We start from the raw sequence: 25028 nt of genomic DNA, 5'->3' as shown, positions 1-25028 counted from the left end.
GTACCTTAATCTTTCAAGTCTTTGTTTCAGTCTAACTCGATCCGAAAGCGTAGGTCTCATATCAACGAAGTAGAAACGCCATCCCAGCACCGGTACGATCAGAATAATCACAACCAAAACCAAAGTTAGATAAAATACCGGTTGAGTCATAGCCTATCAAGAATTATACATTGAAAAAAAAATGAAAATTAATTCGACGGTTACATTTTTCATCTTGTATGTACTTGAAATTCACTTTAGCAATACAACTCACGTTGTTTAAAGCGCCAGCGTACTTGCCACCAATAAATTTAGTGTACAACCAAGTCATGAAGAAATAAACCACAAACGAACCCCAGATTACGATATGGTTTATTATTGTCCAATATGCAGTTTCAATCATTACCTGAAATTTAAAAAAATTAAAAATATTTTCGATGAAGTTCACTTTTGAACAATTCTACATTAAAAATTATATAAGTACGTACTTGTATCGTGACAGCAACGACGAGAATCGTAGATACAATATTGCTCATTATTACATAATCAGACAGCACAAACCCTTTCGACGAAGCGCCATAAATAAACACTCCTGAAAAATGTATTGAACTATAAATCGACGCACAATTTTCACGGTATTGAATGAAAAAATAATATCACAATTAAACAGCTAATGCTAGTTCTATAATGAGACAAGCCAGCTGTAAAGGAATATACTTTACCATAAGGTATCAAAAATAAAATAGCAGAAGCAAAGAAGCCCATCAACGCAGACCTAAGGAATTCTCGTTTGTTGAATAACAAATTTTGTAAACCAGGAGTGTACAGGCGAGGAAATATTATACTATTTCGATCATTTACATCTTGATCTAGGATACCGATAGCTAATACTGGTAGAGACGTGTAAAACAAATTGTACACCGATATATACATAGGATCGAATACTGTCTGGAATCAGCAAATTAAAAAAATCAACCACATGGAAATCTAATGGGTTTACTAACGCTACAAGAAAAAAAATCATTTCAAAATATTATTGTCAGCTTACTTGAGCACTGAATCCGCAAAAAAATGCAAACCAAAAATGACACAATGTAAAAACGAAATTTTTATAAAAAAAATATCTCAGGAACTTTGACATTCGTAAGTACGACCACCGGCCGTGCACTAACAGCAAGCGCTGTAGAAATCTAAACTGAGCTATCGAGTAATCCGATGCTAGCATCGCTTGGTTTCCTTCTTCGCCACTGATTCCAACTCCGATATGAGCCGCTGGAATGAATAAATTAAGTTAATTTCTCCAATTTCATTTTACCTTAGTACTATGATGTCGAATGTGTTACATGCATAGGTCACATTTGTTGAAAATTCACGATAGAGAAAGTATTCCATTCCCTACTCTCTTTCTCTTAGAAAATTTGTTTTAAAAAAAGTAAATTTATTTGTAGCAGCTTAGAGCTACGAGTATAATTACAAAAAATCGTTCCTTTGTGAATGAATTTCAACAAATGCGACCATGACCATGATCTGGCCTAGTGTTACCTTTGATCATCGATACATCATTGGCACCGTCTCCGATTGCCAACGTGACAGCTTTTTTGTGATTTTTCACCAATTCAATCACCAAAGCTTTCTGTAACGGGGTAACTCGGCAGCAAATTACCGCTTTACCTGCACCAAAGTGAAATTACGTAGAATTGGCACGTACAAAATACAAATAAATTAAATTTGAACGACGGTTGTACTCACAATTTGAGCAAACTTCTAAAAAACTTTTTTCAAGGTCAACGTGCAAAGCATGTACTAACGAATGTCCATTAATGACCAGAGAAAATGTCGTTTCGTCGTCGATATCTTCTATTTTATCATCCGGTTCACTAATAAGGGGAAAAAAGAAAAATCATATAGGAATAGAATACCTATAAACTACAAAGATGGATTATATTCGATAAAACACTCGATAGCAACCGTGTAGCATGTGAACCCTAAATTTGTAATATTTATCAAATGGTCATTCAATTATTCAAGACCACACCGGCCGTATCGAACACGTGAGATTTTTTTCCTCAGCACGCAACACGCCGAAAAACACATATCGTCTTCGTAGTACACAATACACGTACGACGAATACATAAGTATAAAGAAAAGGTAAAATACAGCGACGCCGTTCATCAATTTTTTTTCTTCCACAAATACAGAGTAGAACGCCTTTCGAACAGGGTAAATTAACTCGATAAATAATTCAGAGTAAATTTTACCTAATAGTAAGCACATTAACGGTATGCAAATTGTCGCCGTATCGTTTATCATTTTCGGTCGAATGAACACTTCCAGAAATTATGTCTAAACATCTACGTAGCTGCTTATCCACTTGTTCTTGCGTATGCCCGTCGACAATCAATACTTCCATATCATCATTCAGCAACTGACAAGCATATCCGACGTTGATAGCTGTTTCTGTAAATCCACATCGCAAAAAATTATTTGTAATTGTTTCATACTCGTATAAAATTAGACGTTTGATTATTTGTCTGCACGCGATTCAACGTCAAGCGATTATTTGAAGCATTGAGGAAAAATATAACAATAATAGAAAATAAATCTCGTTTTATGAATGTATTTTTACAGAAACATTCAAATCACCTTGTTTATCACCGGTCAACATCCAAATATTAATGCCTGCCATTAACAAGTTTGCTATCGTATGAGGTACGCCATCTTGTAGTTTATCTTCGATAGCAGTAACCCCTAGAATTTAAATTTATTTCAATGAAAATAAATTAGAGAAAAAAAATGAAAATATTTCGACATCTCGAACGAAACACTCGATATAAGGTAAATGATTAAAAAATCTTAGAATAGGTACCTAATAACGTCATATCTTTCTCGATCTCATTGTACAGAGCGTCTAGTTTCTCCTCACGGTGTTCCAAAGACGCGGCTGCTTCTAGGTGTCTTTTTTTCCAAGATAGAAAAAACGCCTCATCAAGATCTCTAACAGCTAAACACAACGTTCTCAAACCATCTCCGGCGAATTGCTGCAAAACAGTGAATAAAATTACACATTTTCTCTTGTAAAATTACTCACACAAAGGGGAAAATTCAAAGTAATTCTAAGAGTCAGATCAATAAGGGAAGTATCTCAGTCTATGAAAAAATTTTGTACCAAAGAGAAAAAATTAAACGAGTGTCCAAAAATACACGATTTAGTTACTTATCATAAATTGTGTAGATTCTATTTTGCAAATAGATATGATTTTTTTTGGTTCCAAGTTCAACCAGTCTCGAGATATGATCTCTCAAATTTCGACTGTTGCATAAAAAATCGTATAAGTGTATGAAAACTACCCACTAACAGATCCTTGAAGGATTAGGACGAAAATAGTGGAGATGATCGAACGAAGATCAGAGGAAATAATTCGAGTGTTGTTGGGGGACCTGACTTTGAATATGTCTTGTCATAAAAGAATGTAACATAACAATGCGTATTTACGGCAAACTGAGTAGGCAACTTATTTTACACCATATCATTTCCTAATGAAAACATACGTATTTACGGCAAACTGGATAGGCAACTTATTTCACATCAATTTTTGAATAGCTATAGTTCTCGGAAGGTCGTAGAATCACAAAACGTAAATTTAAATTTCAAAAAGTACAACAATTTTAGATAAGCTTTCAGTCATAATTTTGTTTTGAAAGTACAACTCTGGAAAATGAACTCAAGCTCAAGACTATTATGGTTTTAAAATCTGAAAAGAGTTATAATTATAACAATAGCTTATCAAGTTGATTCGAAGTTCATAGACCTTAAATTCCAATCCATCCGGATCGGAGTGACATTTTCAAATTATGTACCTATTTTTTTAAAAGCTCTTATATCAAGCTTCGATTATTACGTATAATCACATCATACGTACATTTAGATGTTCCAACGTCTTGAATTTCAAATGTTCGTCGCCTTCCTTTAATCGTTCGTAGATCACGTTATCAGCTCCTTTACAAAATAATTTAAGCTCGTCGTTACGTTGTAATATCACAGACATTCTTTTACGAGTGTTATTGAAGTCTAAAATACAAAGAAGCTGATAAACTTCTTTTTTGCCCATCACCTATAAAAAACAAAACTGTCATCATTCAAATCTCGAGTAGGTATTACTAAAATGACTGGACACGTTTCTCTTACCTCTATCGTGATGCTATTTGGAGATCTCTCTTTAAACACGATACCGAAATTTCTGGAAGCAGAAACTAACGCCGCTTCATCCGGAGATTGAGCTTGATATATTAGTTTATCTATTTAAAACAATACAATTGTTATTTCAATATTACACGAAAAAGTTTTCAGAAAATATGTATATAAGTGTTGGTACAAACCTGTCCTAGAGTTTGGCATCACTGTATGGCACAAAGCTAACAGTCTGAAGAACATATGGACGGTTGGATCTTGTACATCTCTGGTTGCTTCGACTAATTTCGAATCGAACCAAACGAAAGAAGGTTCATATTCCGTATTCCACGAAAAATCCACAGGTTTCAAATCAGGTTCCTATGTAATTACGCTTATTATGTATTTAATTGATAATAGGTTACGGATAAATAATCGTTCTCTTATTTTGGTTAATGTCAAAACATTTTAAAGATGACCGATCACTTGATTATAGTGAATGTTCCTCTTGAAATTTATATTATATGTACCACTTTCAGCAGCAGTTTCAAACTTCAAACAAGTAATGTGATTTTAACCCCTCCTTCTCCAAAACATCTTCCTTTCTTTCATTCCTTCGTTTTATCTTAAATTTCATCTAATTCAACATCAATCGACGATTTTCTGAATAGTTCCTAAAATTCTGAATACTCGCATCAACAAGTGAAACATAAGTTAGGTATTTTCATTGGTGTAATTTTTGGTGCAAATGCAAATGCAAAAAAAAATGAAAACAATGACAAATACATTACTATTAAAATTCGAGAAAAAAGACAACATGAAACAGTGAGTGATACGATAGATCAAAAGTATGAGTACCTACATACAAGTACATAGGTTACACAGTATGCCTATGCATGTATGAATGTATGTATTTCAATTGGCAAAAGATTCGTTTTTATTTTTATTCTTTTGTTTTTCATTCAATTCAACAAGTGCATTCGAATAATTACTCAGTACTTCGCAAAGGCCGAAAGAAAACAAAACTAAGCACAAAAAAACTAATGAAAGAATCTCATTCCAAAAAAAAACAAAAAACGAAAATAGCTATTCTGTAAGCTTTTCTATTAAAATCGTGCAGTAAGTCAAGCAAAATGAATATTTCTTCCACGTATTCGCTCAAAAGGATTTCAGTTTTTGAAACGAAAAAAAACATTTTATTCGATAAAATTAAAGATTCTCAACCATTAATAAAAATGCATTCTTCCTCTACCTATATAGTTCATATTAAATTCTATTAATACCTATCTTCTCGTTTATCGATAGGTATCAGAAAAAAAAGCTGAGAAGGTTATTTGTGAGAAAGTCGCGTGATTATAAATTTCTATACGGGTAACTATTTTCTCTCTTTTAAAAGAAAAAGTTTTCCATAAATCGATTTTTCCGTCAGTAGTTATCTACGGTAAAGTTTGATTTTTAGAATTGACAGAAACTCGAAAGAACTAAAATCAATAATTTTTTTCCCTCGAAAAATAGAAGGACTTTCAAGTCGTGGTTTCTCAAGAAATTATGGAATTCAATCTTAAATTTTCGAAATTCAACACGATCTAAAGTAAGCTCAAAATTGAAGGAAAATATTTTACTTGTTGTAATGAGCGGAGATGAAATTTTATGGAAAATAAATTTCAAAGTTTTGTGATAGAAGTTGATTTTTTTCAAATTCAAATTTGAAGTAATATACCTATTTTAAATCTTAAGGAAAATTTAACGATGAAAAAATCAATTTTCTTTTTCATTCATTTATACCTACTAAACAGTGTTATTTTTACAAATCAAAAATGTTCATAAAAAAGACATTTACTAGGGTAATTTTTTCATTACGTACATTTCAATATTTAAAATTTTTATAAAGAAAGGCGTTTTTTCAAAACAGTTGAAACCTATTCATCAAGTTGAGCGGTCATAGAACTATACATTAGGATCTCAAGTCACGCATACCAAAAGACTTATAAATTATTCGTTCAATTTTTGAACATTCGATAGCCAAAACATTTAAAAATACGTCAGAATTTCAAGACCTTATTATTCTTTATTCACGTAGATCCTAATGGCGTTGAAACAATAATTCGTTAATTAATTTAATGGTAATTGTACCCTCGTACCGAATAACCTTTGACACCGATATGAATCTTGACAATAATTAGTACAAGCGAACACAATATTTTTTAGCACGTTCCGAAACCAGGGATCAATTCGACAAAGCGATAACCAGTGGATGGCATAAACAATGAGGCGGAGGATCAATTCTATATACGATGACTGATATTTACACCTACCTACTTACTTACTCAAAGCTTTTGTGGAGACTAAAAAAAGGAAAGCCAACGAAGGAGCAAACAAATGACACTGCCAGTAGAATTGTCATGTTTTCAAATTTTTCCTCGCGAAATGAAACTTTTCCCAACTTAGGCAACTTTCGTCCGGATACACTTACATGTGTTTTTTTTTATTTCAAACCAAATTTCAAATTTTGGAAAAAAATTGAAAAAAATAATGATGTCGAGTGTTTAAAAATTAGCTCCGTTCAAGTTTCAAGTTTTGGAAACGCCAAGGTCGATTGAAACATTCAAAAAAATTAAAAGTTTGGTATTAAAATTCATTTTCAAAAAATTCAACCCAACAACACCCTTTTAACACGAATTCTAATCAGATGCTCCAATTGTATACGCATAGATATCAGATGATTTTCATTTTTGTGAAAAAGCCAACGAATAAAAATCGTAAAATTTCACTCTATTTTGAAAAATCCAAACAGTTTTTGAATTTTCCTCGTTCGAACACCATCTTTTCAATTTTTTAGCAACAACAACATCAGAGAGAAAAGTGCAAATATGAGTACTTCGTATCTATCTGCTGATCCTTTCTCATCCCCTCATTGTTCATATTATTAAACCCCGCCACTGGTAGCAACCTGTTCGAGCGAACACGTAAAATTTTGATCACAAACACAGTCGCACATGTTACTAGTAGAAACGTAACAAAATGCCGATAAGTAAAACCACGCAAATTATAATCAACCGTGTTGCAGGGATAGGTACAGGAATGAAGAAAATAAGTACCTCGACGTACTTTTTTTCTTGTTTTACTGCATACTTTATCATGGACAGCGTAAACTATAAGCTTATGTAGAAGCCAACAAGTAGCCTACATAATGCGTACCTACCTATATAATGTAAAAAAAAAGTAGCCTATTCGATGAAAGTGTTTCTATCTATAAATAATAGATTGAAATCTGCTACACCAAAATTCGTGTAACGACAATTACAAAATATTGACAACCGTTACAAAAGAAAAATGAAGAAAAAAAAAAGGTAAAAATTAAAACTATTTCTAAATATTCTTTTGTTTGTTGTTTTACCGAAAACATTACTCGTTTAGAATTACATTCGCCATCTGTATCCTCTATTTTACTGTAATGTACAGACTGGTATGTGGTTGTTTTATCAGTTTTTCTAACTTCATCTTTATTAGCAGGGCAACGACTACAACCAATAAAGCTCGAAAACGGTTCCGGTACGGACGTGGCTGACTTCACAAACAATACAAGAACACAAACAATAACAAAAAAACATGACATTAACACTAATAATATTAATAACATTTTCCATTTGTTACGTTTTCTTTTGATAACGTAAATAGACAAATTAATTAGGCAAAATAAATAAATAAATAAATAAATAAATAAATCAAGCGCTAACGCATCAACTAAACTGAGAAAAAAACATCAAAGCGTGAATATAGCACAAAAGTCTGAGCCGCTGATACACGTCTACTTTAAGCGTACTATAGCGTAATTACTTTCAAGCTAAGTAGGTATGCTGTTAGTGCATACAAAAGTAGGTAAAATTCGAATGCAATCACTTCACCGTCAAAATTTACCTTGGTGTACTCAAATTCTAAAAACCACCAAACCGAGGTGATGCCATATACCAAGGAACACAATCTCAAGCTTTGTTATCACGTAAAATTATTACGTATGTATGTATAGTACATCGACTTTATAAACCATTCCTTAGTGAGAGAGATTTACAACATGACGTCACTATATCAAAGGCTAAATTGCAACAACAGGCATTTTTGTATTGTATTAACACGTCAAAAGGCCAATTATTCAGTTACGATTTTTCAAAAACGGTGTAAGTAAGTATGTGTAGTAATCCTCTAATACCAATACGACGGCGTAATTATTTACCAGTAAGTACATTTACCTTATACGAGCTCCTTAAATCGAATAATTTCTCGTCCGTGTCTCCGTACACGATACCATTTATCGAGCACCTGTTGAACGTCATTATATTCTGAAATCAAACGATAAAGAAAAAAAATTACCATAATTTTTTTCTACAATGAAGTTTTTCATCTGGATAAGGCGTAAATTGATTAGATATTTATTATTTATGCTCGATATTATGGTCATTTCAACGTACTCGTAACATAGACAGGAAACCTACTATATCAAACATAGGTATAAAAATAATCGGAAATAGAAGTAGTTTCAATTTGTTTCTCGTGTTTTTTCAACTTCGTTTCTTTTTTCTATAGGGTGTCCGAGAAACGAGTGACAAAACTCGAGATTTGGATGTAGCTGAACGCGTCAACAGAAAATGCCAGAGCAGGAATTCGTATCTTTGAAATTTTTAAAATTCGAGTTCAGAAGTTTTCAGGGGTTTTATTTGTCATCTCAGACAGTTTTCCATCGATTGACTTGAAATTTGCTATAAAATCAGAGGCACTGGAGGAATGCAGGGCAATAATCTTGAATTTTTTGATTTTATTTTACTTCATCAACGACTTGAAAACCCACATTGAAAAATTTCAATTATTATGAAGGGTTTCTAATTCTGAAAAAAATTTCAGAAACTGAAAAAGTTTTTCTAAAAACGAAAATTTGACAACTTTATCAAAAATTATTGTCAATTTTTGAGAACTATTGGCGAAAAAATTACATTTCTCGCAATTTTTTTGTAAATAGGTACCTAATAAATAATACCTAGGAACTGACAGACTATATAAATAGTCAAATATAGGTAATGTAAGTTGCAAATACATTAAAGAAGGTACCTACCTGCGTCAAGGTTCCAGTTTTATCGGAAAAAATATATTGTATTTGGCCTAATTCTTCGTTTAACGTCGTAGTTCTCGATTTAGCGTACATTTTTCTTTGTCTACAATACATTTCTTTATCCCAATTGATGAGAAAACTCTGCATAAATCTAATTACTTCTACACTGTAAAAATACAAATGAAAATATCAAGTCTAAAATATACCTATTATGATTTTTCTCCCAAAGATTACATCAGATTCATCCTCGCTTGCTTAAACTTACCTCACATACAACGAAATTGGAACCAACGTATTCAAAACAATAGCATAAGAAAAAAAAACTAATATGGCGATCGTAACGGATCCGAGGAATGCATCAGGTGGAATGATCGATTCCCAAGGTAAGTAAATTTGAAATTTACGTCCAATCTGGTACTCCCAAAGTCCACAGGCAACCGAAGCAAAAAGACACATAGACAATAGAAACAATACTATCTGTAAAAATAGAGAAAAAAAGGGTTCAAGGTTACCGATACATTTTTATTTCAACCCTTAATTAGACTATACCCACTAAAAACAAAACAAGTAGATACACTCGGCACGATATTCCCACTCGTATCTCTACCTCATCATATGTACATTCCTTTAATTGAATGAAAACTATTTTTGTGTAGCCGTACGAATTAAAAGTATCAACGGTTTATTAACGAATATATACCTGTTTTATTGGCGGCTTTTTGGCCAGTTATACAAATTTTAAATGTTCCCTTAACCCCGTTTTCCAAATATACACGTAATCGATTAGCTGCCATCGTCAAAGTTCGATTAAAAATTACTTCACACAAATGTATTCCCACTGATAATTCTTTGTGAAAACTTTCAAATTGCTGTTCGACTTGGTAATATCTATATAATCGATTACTATGACCGAAAGTGTACCTAGAGCAATGTAGCTTAACCATTGTAACTAGATGAATATAACACAGCACTCCTCTTTATACAATCCATCGAAAAATAACTTACGAATGTTGACATTTTACTCGACAGCTTAATAATTCGATGTGATAAACGTATATTTTTTCGTTACTTTTAGTAGGTACTTATGTACATATATGCGATGTTTAATACTTTACTCGTTCATAAACTATAATTAATGTTTCAATTCGAAAAAAAAGAAAAAAAAAACATGTTTTAAATAATTATCTATCAATCAACAATGCCGAAGCGGTAATAAGATTCTCCACAGGTCATAACACATAGGTATTACAAAAGTTATACCTACCTACTACCTAGTTAAATGTTAACACAATCCATTTATGATTATTTCTACGAACACACGCGCCCTATTACGAGGTATTTATTAATTCATGAATCTCTTTTGTAGTATCAACATTTAAAACGATTATTTTTTCATAGTTTTATGCTTTTTACAACGACGAAGCTTCCAATACTACGACCTTTTATTCTACTTACGTATAATTTTTCAATTTCAAAATGAAAAAAATTATAATAATAAGGCACTTTGAAAAGTTTTTATTTTTGGTTTGATGAAAAAAACGATGTGTCCGGAGAGTGACCTAAAAATCAAAATTGGAAGGGTTGACCCTTATGATAGGAGACGATTAATTTGAAGAGTTTCTCGTGATTTACGTAGATCAAACGATGACACATGATTCGGTTTTTATGTTACAAACTATCCGTATGAGGTTAGAGGTAGGTATACATATTAAGGGTACACCTACTAACTAAGGATATAAAATCAACCATATTTTCTTGGCAAATATTTCCAATCGACCGGTTCCCATTTTTTCGATTAATACATACGCACAGTCGCACACCTTTCTGGTGAATATTTTGATATAAAATCCAAGGTAATTGAAATAGGTACTTCGAAATTTTAGCAAATTTATACGCCTTCCAAACCTTGTAAATTAAAAAATAATAAATACGAACACACGATGTCGAATTTTTTTTTCAATCAATTCATTTTCTATTCCAAGAAAAATGATGACGTAGTACCTATTTCAAAACCAAAGCATCTCTCATTGACATTACGCACTGTTGAATTGGAATCTTCTGAACTACAAAACATGAGAAAAATTTCTCCAAGAGTTTAATTTTCAGCTGCTTGGAAAATTTAGAGATTTAAAACTTCAGATTTAAAATTTTCCAACTTGATATCAAATTTTCAATACCTAGATACTACATACATGTAAGTTTTTAAACTATGCAATATTTGCTTAAACATAAACACAATAAGCATAAGGTAAATAATTGAAAATGAATCTTACCCCAATAATTATGAAGTTCAACAGTCTATCTACGGTGGTTCTTTTGAATTTAGTTTTACCGGAATTTTGCATTAATTTGGTATCTTGGCCAGCGAATATAACGACGCCATAACACCACTGGGTATTTCTTAAGATACAACCTCTCAGCATGATTCTATCATTATCTAAAATATACCTAAAACAAATTGTTATACACGTTGGTGAGTAAGTAAGTAAATACATGATTGTGAATGTAAAAAAAAAAAAAAAAATGGAGAAGCAGCGAAGTTTTACATTAAATTACCTAATTGTAATTTAACATCAAAATGCCCACGTGTTTAGACTGTCTACCCACCACTATTGCAAAAAATGCAATAAAATTTTTTGTTTTCAACCAGCATCTCAAAAATTCGAGTTCTTCCACATTTTTAACAGGTCTGGCATAATCTCAGAAAATTAACTGAATTTTTTTCCGAGTTTTAAGAGGTCAGCGTGATGCGGATTAGCGTTACGCAAATTTTGGATAGACCAAAACACATTCATGTCGGAACATATCCGGAATCTGGCTAAAATGTAGATAAACTCGATCGTTAAACAAATCGAGAATAAGTAACAACTCGGTTTTTAGCAGTTACGCCTTCAGGAAACTAAAAAATTCTGAAGAAATCTAAAGTCACGCTGGAGGCCTTTCGCAAATTTCAAAAATTTTCTTACAAACATAACATTTTGAATTTCTAGAAATCGGCTCAAATGAGTACGAACTCGTTGAGCAGGTCGAGAATAAAGTCATAACTCAATTTTTAGCTGTCCAGATTAATTTCAACGCCTTTGAAATTTTTTGAGAAATTTAAAACTGCGCTGGAGAATCCAGAATGACTTGAAATGGTTGAATTGGTTTGGGATAGTTGATATTAGTTTTGCACGACTAATTTTCACTGAATAGATACATTTTTTAAAAGCATAATTAAAATTGTCAATAAATAATTAAAAAGTTGTTGGGAAGCTGATTTTTTTATGGTGGCGGGAGTTCAGACTATAATTTTTCTGAAAATCTCGATCCTGTTCAAATTGGAGGGATAGCATTTTCAGAGGTACTTGACTCATATGTATCCGATCTTTCAACTTATAATGTAACGATTAAAATGCCAATCGTAATACAGTGGTAACTAACTGGAACTTTTTTTCAAAATTTATTTCCTCGAATACCTTTCAAAAACTGGACAAAATAAAAGTTAGGAAATGAAGGCGGGTTTGTGGCATCTGAAAAACTGCTGAAGGCACATCTTTCAATAATAGGGTGATATCATTCCTATTTCCTGTACTAATTCTTCGCCAATATTGAAAAAATTGAGCCTGTTTCGTGCGTAATGAATAAGTGAAATTATAATTTTCCGATTCAGGCTGTGAGTGTTTCTAACAAATATCCAGTGACGTAGTCAAGAGGGGGGCGAAGGGGGCCATGGCCCCCCTTGCGAGTGACAATTTGAAAGAAAACATGCAAAAATGGACGTTTTTTCGTTGTTTGGACCCATTTTTTCTAAAAATTTTCGCTCTCGCTTCGCTCGAGCAGTAATTTTGCCTTCATTTTCATGAAATCACCACTCATCACGATGGATTTCCAAAAAATTACCCTTGATTTCGATTTTTCATGCCTAAAAATCTGGTTTTGCCCCCTCCTTGAGAAAATCCTGGCTACGCTACTGACAATATCGTACAGGTTGCTTTTATTTTCACCATTTTATCCTGGATTTTGAGAAAATCGATCGAGTTAATATTATATCACGTGATACAAAACGAAAGTTCTACCTTAGTTCTACAAAAAAAAAAAAAAAAAAAAAAAAAAAAAAAAGGGGAAAAAAGAGTAGTATCTCATCTTTTACGAAACAATTTCAGTACGAAAAGTGAAAAAACAAATTCACGCTAACATCACACGTAAAGCGTAAACGTTTACAAAAATACGTAAAATTTAATTAAAATTAATTTCAAGAAAACTCAAGGTTGAGGAAAATTTTTAATATTAACATTTCACAAGTAGATATACAGAACGGACGCTACGTTTACACGTCCGTCGCTTACTATTGTCAGCGACTTGTTATTATCAGCACTTACAACACGTCAACTAGACACACGAAGCGACGTATCGGTTGTTAAACAATTCTATAGCGAAGAAGGCGCCTCTTTTCAAATTATAAGCATTACACGTTTAACCACGTATAAGTACGCTTCAATATTTATTACTCGATGTCGATACACATACACGTACCTTTTACGAGTATTATCAACATAAACCCAAATCGCCATACTTACAATATGTTACCCAACGAAAACCATCTATTTACATTTCTTCGCTTTCTTTCGAAAAAATTACGCAAGTTTTTCAAATTTTGAAAAAAAAAGATCATCTACCTAGACCTAGCTACCTATAATTAACAGCTAACGTAAGGTTCTGTAGGGTAGTTAATTTTTCCTACACGAACGCTAAGTATGCAACCATAATAACACGTGTAGTATTTAAATATTGCCACAAGGGACACAACGCTTACAGTGTGAAACGCTTTTCCACGAAATATACATCCGACCTTGAAATTACCAATTAAATTTGTAATAATACGAAAAAGTCAACTTACTGATTCCCTCTCCAATACAGAACGCCGGAAAATTTATTTAATAAATTATTCGGCGTTTCGCATAAAATTTCTCCATCGAACGCGGTCACATCGTGTTGTAAAGCAGCGATATCGGGTAAACATTGCTTACATTTCAGGTTCGTTTCCCTGAGGAAAAAAATTAACGAAAAATATTTTAAATAAGTATATCGAACGAAGCATAAAATTAGGTACATAATTTAATCAACAGCCGATTAAAAAATTGACGAAACGTAGGAAAGTAATACTAAAGTTTGAGCCTTTGAGGGATCGAATAATACATATGTCTGATATGATAAGACAGCAACCCAAACTATACGTACTACGCCAGAGTAAGTTAATCTCCCATACGCAGAAATTGAAGGGGCAAGTCAGGCAAGTGCAACGTTATGAGATGGCAGATAGGTTAAATGCAACTGTGCCATGTTGTCAAGCATTAATAAAACACAGAAAAGATCCTCTGCAATTTTACAAGCGTCTATCCAGAGCATCAAAAATGATATCCTGTCGCATGTGACGTGTAGGTAGGTGTAGTAATAGAGTTACATAAATATCCAAAAAAATGGATATTTTTCATTTTCATGTTTATCAATCTGTACCATCATGTGGTGGATAAGTAAAGTATGCAGTATTTTAGAAGTCATTTTTTAAAGACATAATTTCATAACTCTACAGATGGCGATACCGCGATAATTTTTTGGGCATGTATGATTGCAAGACAATTTAGTCATTTCAAGAGAGATTATTACCATTACTTGAAATATTCTGATTCACCGTCCTATTTAAATCAAATTTATCATTTAATCTCTCAGTATCGCGATAAAAACCTATTCACGAGGACTTCCTAATTTCGATGATATTTTCAGAAGTTCTAAATACACTCGTATACTATGCTATTTTTGCAGTATGTACTAGGAATTGTACAACGTCATTTATTATTTCTAAATCTGGTGAACTGTGTCATTTCCTATCAGCCTACCACCATAATGAACATTGAACACTGATCACGTAAAAAAAAAAAAAAAAAAATGCTAATACAGTTTCACGCAAATGAAAAAAAGTGTAGATTCCCATCCCACGGATCTCTCAAATTATAAAAAAATTACCAGTAATGCCCCAATGCCAGTCGAATATTTAACTTTTTTCAGAGTTGTTAAAGATCCAAATCAAAAATTCGAATATACATTTTAATCGCTACAGCACCTAAAAAATTTCAAACAGTCAATCCTATTCTTATTCCTATCTACTTAAATTTTTTAATTAAGCAAAATTGTAAGGGAACTTTTTGGCGTTTCTTTTAATATTTGGCAACATGACACAATTGCATTCAACCTTATTTGCTTTGGTAGCTAGGCAAACCAATTTACACTCACACTTTGAAAAATAATTTATTCACTACCAATAAAAATTAGATCTTTGAAAAAAAATCGTTTTTTCAAATTTTAAATTGAAAAGAATTTTCAATATTTTTCAGAATTTAAAGTACAAAATACAAAAATGATTTTGTCAATTGCATAATATACCAGAAAAAAATATTTTTTTAGAGCAACATCTTTTCTACCAAAATGTATACCTTAAGTGTTTTTTCCTCGGAATTTTCAAAACCACTTTCTCTTTAAATGAAATAACTAAAAATATGGCAGATTAAAGATCGGCTACCTTGTATGCCGTAGACTGCCATATGTAGGTACAGATACCTAGAAGTACCTTTGAATTTTCAAATGTATGTCAGAAAGGAACAATTTCAACAGGGGGAAGGAACAGCATAGAAAAAAAGTCAGGAAATAACGCGAAGAAAAATTTGATAAAAAAATTAAGATTTAGACTGTACATCATTTAACTTCAATAAATTCTGATGCTTCATTTGAAATTAGTAGACTTCCGATTATCCGAACTAATTGGGGAATTAGGTTGTCCGGATAATCAAAAATCCGGATAATACGGATTAATATTTTTTTGGTTGAATTTTGGTAGAAAATGACTGTTTTTTTTATGATAATGGTGTATTTTTTTAATTTTTTATAAAAAGTGCAAAGGATAAATTTTATTTCTTTACAAAATGGAGAAAAACAAACCAAAAACAAAGATTACAAAAATTTTTGACTATGTACTTGTAAATAATTTGTGTATGTTTGTCCGGATAATACGGATTTTGTTCGGATAATCAGAAAAAACGGATAATAGGGAGAATTTTTTTTCGTTCGGATAATACGGCTGTTCGGATAATCGGAGGTCGGATAATCGGAAGTCTACTGTATCTTTAGAAGAAAAAAAGCGGTTACGGTTCATTTCAATCCAATGGAAAAATAGTATTTTATTGTTCGTCCTAATAATAGGTACCTACGTATTTAATAAATAATTTTTTCTCGAATACCACAAATTAATATCATCAATATTGCAAGAAAATAAAAATCGAATCAAATAAAAATGCATTCGAATTTTTTTTTTCCATTCTAAATTGAAAACAAACAAAAGTAACGATCGTACAAAGTGTTAAATTATGCATTTGCGCATAGTTAATAAGGTACTTCCAAGTTAATAGGTATGTACTTGGGTAAACGGATACAAAAAAATCATAAGTAAAAAGGAGCGAATATTTAATAAGATCATACCAATTGATAAAATATTAAGATGAGTAACTTTTGCGTGAACTGTGGTCGTGATATTCATATTTACTTCGACAAAACTTCAGGTAATACATTTTAAATGTGGCAGTTTTTTAAATGACAAGTTAGAAACCTTGAAGCCTTGGCCTCTTTGTCGAACACTTCTTTTCTAACTTAACCCTGGATATCCAACGTTACAATAATTTATCAAAAATAAATAAACAAGTAGTTTTTTCCAATTCCAATACGTTACTAAGTGTGTGTGTGTGTTTTTTTTTTTTTTGCTTTGAGAACTTTGTTAACGTATTTATTAGGTACAATTTCCTCTATATTGACAAGTTTTCACGAAATACGTAGTTTCAAAGCCAAAATTTTTGATAAAGCCTTTACTTTAATAATTGGATATTACATATACAATATATGCCTACAACATAAAATCAGAAGAAAAAAATAATAATAAAACTAAATTGCCATAATTTTAAGAACTCTCGAATGAATAAAATATCAAATTTGGAGAAATTCTAAAAAATTTGTTTCCGTTTAAATATTGAGTATGTGGTTGCTGCTGAAAATGTCGAACTGTACACAAAAGGGATTTAGAGAGGCGATACTGCCGATGTTGTATGTTGTTTTTTTTTAAAAAAAATCTATTCTTATTTCGAGCCATCGAGAATTTCTACGCAGTTTTATTAGGTACGTTTTAAAATACCAACTCTATAACATGTATTTTTCACGAAAAATTACATCCCGGATGATCGCCGTGAAAATCGGAAAAGGCATATTTCATTTCAGCCCGCCTTTTTACCAAGATGTATAGCTTTTTCTTCGCCGTAAATAGTTGAAAAATAAACGATTGCTAGCTCTTAATTTTAAACAAGATAGGAAATTTGGCGTACTATACGTACGTAGGCACGTATTTTTTCCGGTGAAAATTCAGACATGAATTTCGTAAACTAAAAATCCAAAACGAATACCAAATCTAGCTTTTTTTGAGTGAAAATTGATTTCTCATCGGATGATATTCATTTTATCAACTTATTTTCCATATTTTCGAGTCATTTTGAAACTTTTTTAAAACTTATGGTAGCAAAATTTAGACTTTCTTTTTGTTTTTAATTTTAGAATTTCAATTCCATTCATCGAAATTTTGTTCAATTTTGTACCTAGAAGCGAAATAAGATTATCGACTGTATTTTACTCGAATAAAATACTACGTATTGTAACGAGCAGATGTATGGTATCTCAATGCATTCAAACTTTCGTAATTTTTCACCACAACTCAAGTTTAATATTCTTTTCTTCTGTTTGTAGGTACGTAAATTTAGCATACGGATCTTACACGAGACATGTTCAGAAAAAGCTCGCACTCTCGTGATTTTTTTATTCAAATTTCAATCGTGATAGACACGAGATAGACGCATCAACGTATGTTTATCACAGTTTTCTCATTTCTTTCAGACATGACGGATATAAACAAGTAGAGCGGCGAAGCACGTAGGCCTAAGCGAAAATAAATTTTTATCTCATAAAGTTCATCGAACTGGAAAATCCTATTGTAATATAAAACTCGAGATACAATTTACAACGAGACCCAAAAAGGGAAAGAGAATCGATTTACGCGATACCTATTATATTGGCTGGGTAAAATTTAATTTTTACTTTTCCAATAACGAATTCAATCGAGATCTTACCCACGGCGTATAAATATTAAATATTATTCGCATCATTTAACGTCGATATTTCGATACCTACAAGAGTGGCTGACTATGGAAAATAAAGTAAAATTTTCATCCTTAATGTCCGTCAATAACCTGAAGATAATATGTCAAATGATCAATGAAACCGTTAACATACGAGTATTATTGCTTCAGCGTAAAAAGAAAAGTAAGAACTACAGGAATATACGAGTAGATGGATATTGGATTGTTCGGTATAGGTAAATAGGTAAGTCTAGGTACCTCTACCTACCACCTACGAGTATAATATACACAAATAAAATGTTTTTCTTACGTTACCCGTCAAGTTCAGCAGTTTCGATGAAGCACAATCCGTTTGGTTCGCTGGTCGACAATAATAATACATCTGCGGCCACGAATTGGCCATCTTCCATCAATATAATATCACCAACGTGCACCTCTGACCACATAACGTCCACTACTTTACCATTTCTAACCGATTTTGATTTCCGTCTGTTCACCTGATTGTCGCTGATGTGTCTTTGCTGCGTTTGAAAACAAAAAACAAAACAGAATAATGACTCTTAGGAAATAAATCAAGAGTAAGAAATAAAAAGAAAAAAATACATAGTGTTTTTGCACATTTCTCTCTTTTCATTCTCGAGTATCGTACCATACTCCATACTTTTGTATAAATGCGAACGAAAAAATTTCAAACGCACACGTGTTGGCAATACAAGTTCTCTATAACCGTAAATCATAAATAAAAAGAATAACCAACACTTGGGAGGCAAAATTTACAACATTTTAATTTTTCCTACAGCTTCACTCGTACTCTTTTAGTAATTTTAATCGATATTTAACGCCATTTTCAAGTATTAATCGTCAAAAGATAATAAAAACTATCTACATTTTTTTTTTCGTTTTTGTATTGCACAAGAATGCCATTACTATTATTTTTTATTACGTTACAAAAGTGAACCAAATAGGAATTATATTTCCACCCTCACGATTTTATTTCATGCCATAGAATGTGTGCTGTGATCGAATTTCAGCTAGTACCTACTCGAAAAATCCAGCTCAACAGTAGCAGAATTTTCGAAACGAGCGCAAGTAAAATATTCAGCAAATTCTTCTGACGAAATAAATTAAAATGTTCAGCAGAAAGAAAATTCTGAACAAAAAATCGTCACAGGAAGACCATGCGTATGTTTTTAATCATCTTTCATCTTAAATATTCTTGATTATTTTTGTATCGATTTATTTTAATGTTTCTTCCCACAATAATTTTGAAAGAGCATTCTATCATTAGAATATATTCTAATGATAGAATGGTAAACATTAATTCTTTTCATTTTTCATATTTTCTAGTTTCGGATGAGAAGAGGGGACGACATTATTCTAAAATTTTTGAAAAATTAAGCCAAAATCCATCGAAGTAGACAGAAATAATGTAAACCTTGTTAAATTGAGTCTAAATATCCTGAATTTTATTCAAACCATTTTCATTAAGTAAGTAGGTATTACATTTTTCAAAACAATAAAATCCAAAAGTCTACAGGAGCCTCCAGAACTGCTTGAAGTCGTCACCAATCAATTTGAAAGGTCGAAAAGTTTCAGCTTTCTGCCACAGGCTTTCTTTCAGACGCGACATCGTAATTGAATTCTTTATCTAATTTCATTTGAATTTAAAATCGATAATAATCCTGCAGCGGAATTTAATTGAGAACCGTAACGTCAGTAAATATCTACGCTTTGTTACAATAATCAATGAGATGAAAAGCCTATATAAATAATTCTCACTTTGAAAGAGTACTTATTTTGCGTCGAACAACCTCGAATTTATTTACTTATTGTTCCGTTCGCGTAAACTTCACAGACATCCTTATTCAAGAGATTTAAAAAATCTAGCTCTCAAAATGTTGGCAATAAAAATTAAAGTATCTGTATCAACAAGGAATTCGAGCTTTTCCTCGTCGTCGAAGTTTTCTAGCATAATTTTTAAATAATTAATATTTTCATAAATAGGTACAATGATTTTCCATCTACGTAATAAATGTCGCATGAAAATTTTCTTTTGAATTATGCATAGAATTTTGAACGTAATGAAAAATTGTTTATTTTGAAAATATTGTCAAATTATTCATTTTGAAAATAATCCAGTTTCTGACCGCAAAATGACAAAAATTTTTCCGTTGTTTCGACCATGGCACATTAAAAAGGACACGGAAGAATTTTTTCTCATTAATAATTGATGTTCAGATAGGAAAGGGTATTTTAGTTGCTTTCTAAAAGGGTCTAATTGGGTATAAATGGAAAATTGATTAAACCTTGGTAGATACTTGAACGAAAAAAAAAAAAAAAAAAATGCACTCCATTGGACTCCTTCGCCGGGTACCTATCGAACAAATACCTACCTACCTATCAGTCTATCAAACATTTTTACAAGTTTTCAAAGTGACGCAACAGTTTTGAAAACTTTTCTTTTTAAATACACAAATTCATACGCATAAAGAAGTGAGCACCATGCATATGGAAAAATATGATAATTTTGGAAACAAGGACAATTTTAATAAGCAAAATTACGTCATTCGTGTAAGCAAAAATAATTTATGAAATTTGTTATTATGTATTTCAAGTTGGAAGTATCCGATGAAAAAATTAAAGAACCCCAACAAAAAATGAAATGAATCGTGATTTTCCAAAGTGCAATCATTTTTTTTTTCAAATCACTTTTTCGCGATTATATCCTCAACATTACTCGAGACAGGAAATAGCACGCCTCTATAAAGAAGCGATTCGAGTTTCTATATCCCCCTAAAGTAACGATAACTTGAGACCAGGCACTTCTTAAATTTGAAAATTGCTCAGGTTTGGTATGTATACTGCATCAAATTTTAGATTGGGTTTGTTTTTAATTAGAAAATGGCTTACGTTAGTAATAAATGAGGAGGTGGATAGCAAAACGCAATAACTCCATTTTTGGTTTTTTTGGGAAATTAGGAAAAATTGTCAGGAGGGGAAGGGTGGGGGGTCGAGTTCCGAAATTGGTGTCAAATGAAAGGGGAAGGTGCCACAAATAAAATTTCCACTCAATTTCAAAATTTCGGTCACCTGGGTAAGCACAGTGAGGAAAAGAAAAAAAAGTTATTGCGTTTTGAACGCAAAATTTTTTTTTCGGTGTTTTTCTGCAAAAAAACGTATTTTTTATTTGAAAAAATTGATGTTTAATCGAGAATTTTCGATAAAAAACAATTTAAAAAATGGAATGTGAAATTCAAACAATTCCTGTGTGTGATGTGGCATTCAGAGAGTGGCAACGAAAGCACCATTTTTTTAAGTAACTCCTACCCAACGATTTTCAGTACCCACCCGATGAAAAAAAACAGTGTTACCACGTCTGCGCAACTGAAATGTATAAAAAGTAGTGGAGTTATTGCGTTTTGCAAACAAAATCTCATTTTTCAATGCATTTAGCTCTAAAATCAGACTTGTTTTCCTCGATTGCGCTATGATATTCAACTGATGGACAAAATCTGACACCGGGAATGGATTCCCCGTTGAATTTTACATAAGGATAGATATCAAACTCAATTTTCGTAATTTTAGAGTTATTGCGTTTTGCTATCCACCTCCTCAAATAATGTACGTATAAAATTCAGATCATACAAATTGATAGGTTTGCAAACATAAAAATCGAGATTAACGTGTGTTTGCAAATCTAACCAAATCAATTCTCGATTTCAAGCCTAATCTTTTCACAATTTTTCCATTTGTTAAACCAAATAAACTTTCAAATTGAAGTAAAACCAAACGTAAATTTCTTAGTTTGCCAAATATTATCAATTTTCAAATTGAAGTCAAACCTTTTCAAAATTTTTCTGTTTGCCAAGCCTAATCAATTTTCAAACTTGAATCAAATACGACCAAAAATGTCTACAATGCCAAAAAAATTAATCAATTTACACATTTAAAACCCTGAACGGATTACAATAATAATTTAAAAAATTATTCAACGTTTAACTTGATCGATTCACACTTTTTATTAAAAATGCGCATTCACTCTCGTGGATACCTCGTAATGTTATCTAATACTGCAAAGTAAGGGAAAGGAGGAAAAATAGGGAAAAGGTCAGCGTCTGTGCAGAGAAGAGAAATTTCCAATTTTTCAAAACTTTGCCTATTGCGTTATCGGAGCTGAGGAGGAACAGAAACATTTCACATTTTATACATTCATTCGCCTTTAAACAAACAAAACAATCTCGATGTTTTTCTTTCACTTAAATATAACAGAATTCAACAAATGTTGAAAATTTTCACATCATTTCCCCAGAATCTTTCTTTTTTTCAACATTCACGCGATAAATTTCGTCTAATTTTTGGCATTCGCTACAATCTTTCAACCCCAATTCACCAAGTAGTAGCCAAATTTACGCATGAAACCTTTAGAGGCGAAAAAATAAAGGCACGATGATAATTGGTAGGTATCTAGATAGAATTACGTGTATTAAAGTAGGACTATCAGGAATGCGAGCAATATTGCGGTATTTAATTGACTTTCAATACGATGCCAAAACGTATTCATAAATTACCACGCGAGGGAAACCTAAAAATTCTAACATTTACGTTTACGTAGGTATTTTATACGCGCTTTTCTCGTGCCATAAAAAGGCAATGGTATACACGCGTCTTTATTTTTATGCATTGAGACAATCTCGCCATCGTCGTCGTAAAAATTGCGATAAAATTACAAGTTCTTTCGTATTGTAACTATGTGAGTAAAAAAACAGCGCTATTAATTAACAATTCTACAATCCGTACATAGTCTAGGGTCTTGTACATATCTATCTATACTTATGCTGTAGATATGAGTCATGTACTCAAATAAACAAAGCATCGTTGGAAATTTAAAAAAAATATTTTTCGTTGCTTTTTTTCAAAATTCGAACGGATGATAATCGATTGTTTGAAACTTCGAATACCACTACGTTCTATATTTTTCCCCTTAAAACATACTCGTTTATAATTATATGAATATTTAACGCTTAGTCTAAGGTTATTTTCACACGGTTTGCATAGCCACCTCCTGGAAATCGGTCATGGTTATCATACGAGTACATTCGATGTAAAAACCCGCAAAGTGAAAAGTGAATAATTAACATGATATTTTTTCCCAATAGGTAGGTACCTACCTAAAGAAAACAATAATGTCGCTGATTTTTATCACGTTGAAATTTCGATTAAGTAATTATTTTTCCATACCGAATCGAAAATTAAATCCTCAAAAATGTCTCATGTGCACAAGATCATTTTGCAAAATACGTTACACGTAAAATAAATTCGTATAGGATAAGATTCCTCCAGACAACAATATTATGACGTACTATACATCTAATAACTACACACACAAAATCCAGCTGGATTTCAGTTGACAAATCTCAAACTGAATGTTTACCTATTTAAGCTAACAAACTGTTACTGATAGTGAATCGAAGATATACTCACGTAATCGTCGTAAGCATCTTTAATGGCAGTGAGAGACAATACCCCAATCAACGGTATTGATGTTGTAATCGGAGTTAAAGATGAAATAACGGATATCATTTGCAGAACCATCAAACATAGAAAATAAAAATTAGCCAATCGTTGGAATTGTTCGAAAAGATTCAGGGGTAGAAACGTTAGCAATGTGTATTTCGAAGTCTTGATATAATTATTCTGTAAAAGAAATAGGTAATAACAAATACATTTTAATACGTAATTTATGTACATTAATAGCCTAATATAGGCGCTAAAACGTACACATAGGTTAGTTAATTTCAACAGTGCCTAGGTACATGCATAGGTAAAATATGCAAAAAGTCGACGAATTTACTACTATAAATGATCGCATGACCGTCATAATTCACGAGAAAAATGGCTCCCTAAGGGGCTTAATTTCATCACTAAAAATATCTTTCTACTTTACCTTACCACGCCATGTACCGAGTGGTGAAATCGAAATGAAAAAAAAAAAGACTGAGCATAACATTTCTATCCGTTCTATACTCAGAGATTTTCCAAAAAAAATTTACATTCTGTGTTTATCCTTGCCAAGAAAACTAAACTTTTACGGGTTTGTTGGTTTAATAAATGCGTTAATATTTGTTTCCGCAGTTTTTTCAACCCTTTTGTTCTGGAAAATGATCAGATGGATGGATTTTGTAACTGGTATCAGAACGGGGAAAAGTGTTGGGCGTGAGACTTTCTCCAAATATTTTACAGAAGTTTTTTTCCTTTTTCTGTAGTACATAATTGGTTTTGCTACATTTGCAATTCGTTTCGAAATTATTTTACCAGAAATTTGAATTTTTGTATAATATAGTTGTTTCTCATGGCTAAGAAGGGGTAAATATAAATTATCCGATGAAAAATTAAAGTTTGATTGCCAGGTATCACTCAATTTATAAATCATATGATTCACCCTATTTTTTGTGTAGGTACTGAATTGACCTCACAAAAAAATTTTCAGCTGCTCAATTGAAAAATTTAGAGCCTTACAGCAGTAGAATTTTTCAAAATAGCTCAACATTTTCATAAATAATAGATAGAGATACCTAA

The 25028-nt window shown here is 32.0% G+C and overlaps 1 protein-coding gene across 6 annotated transcripts in view; it reads right to left on the bottom strand.

The window, feature by feature from the left end:
• The window catches only part of ATP8B (ATPase phospholipid transporting 8B), a 45420-nt gene that overhangs the window by 2278 nt on the left and 18114 nt on the right, over positions 1-25028 (bottom strand). For 5 of the 6 annotated variants that reach the window (XM_065359080.1, XM_065359083.1, XM_065359084.1 and 2 more), the window contains exons 4-24: positions 23934-24146; positions 18768-18973; positions 14129-14275; positions 11523-11697; positions 9515-9726; positions 9253-9415; positions 8396-8485; positions 7546-7716; positions 4358-4529; positions 4167-4276; positions 3901-4092; positions 2847-3018; positions 2624-2728; positions 2239-2437; positions 1729-1856; positions 1522-1650; positions 1028-1251; positions 702-927; positions 468-571; positions 254-385; positions 5-153 (exon numbers count right to left, since the gene is read on the bottom strand). In XM_065359080.1, the coding sequence (XP_065215152.1) occupies positions 5-153; positions 254-385; positions 468-571; positions 702-927; positions 1028-1251; positions 1522-1650; positions 1729-1856; positions 2239-2437; positions 2624-2728; positions 2847-3018; positions 3901-4092; positions 4167-4276; positions 4358-4529; positions 7546-7716; positions 8396-8485; positions 9253-9415; positions 9515-9726; positions 11523-11697; positions 14129-14275; positions 18768-18973; positions 23934-24146 (3419 nt within the window). The remainder of the gene's footprint in view (positions 1-4; positions 154-253; positions 386-467; positions 572-701; positions 928-1027; positions 1252-1521; positions 1651-1728; positions 1857-2238; positions 2438-2623; positions 2729-2846; positions 3019-3900; positions 4093-4166; positions 4277-4357; positions 4530-7545; positions 7717-8395; positions 8486-9252; positions 9416-9514; positions 9727-11522; positions 11698-14128; positions 14276-18767; positions 18974-23933; positions 24147-25028) is intronic. The other variant, XM_065359086.1, reaches the window with a different exon arrangement.

Source organism: Planococcus citri, chromosome 3 (assembly GCF_950023065.1).
Source record: "Planococcus citri chromosome 3, ihPlaCitr1.1, whole genome shotgun sequence".
Classification (NCBI taxonomy): domain Eukaryota; kingdom Metazoa; phylum Arthropoda; class Insecta; order Hemiptera; family Pseudococcidae; genus Planococcus; species Planococcus citri.
The sequence above is the reverse complement of the archived record's forward strand: the minus strand, read 5'-3'. Positions and strand labels throughout refer to the sequence as shown.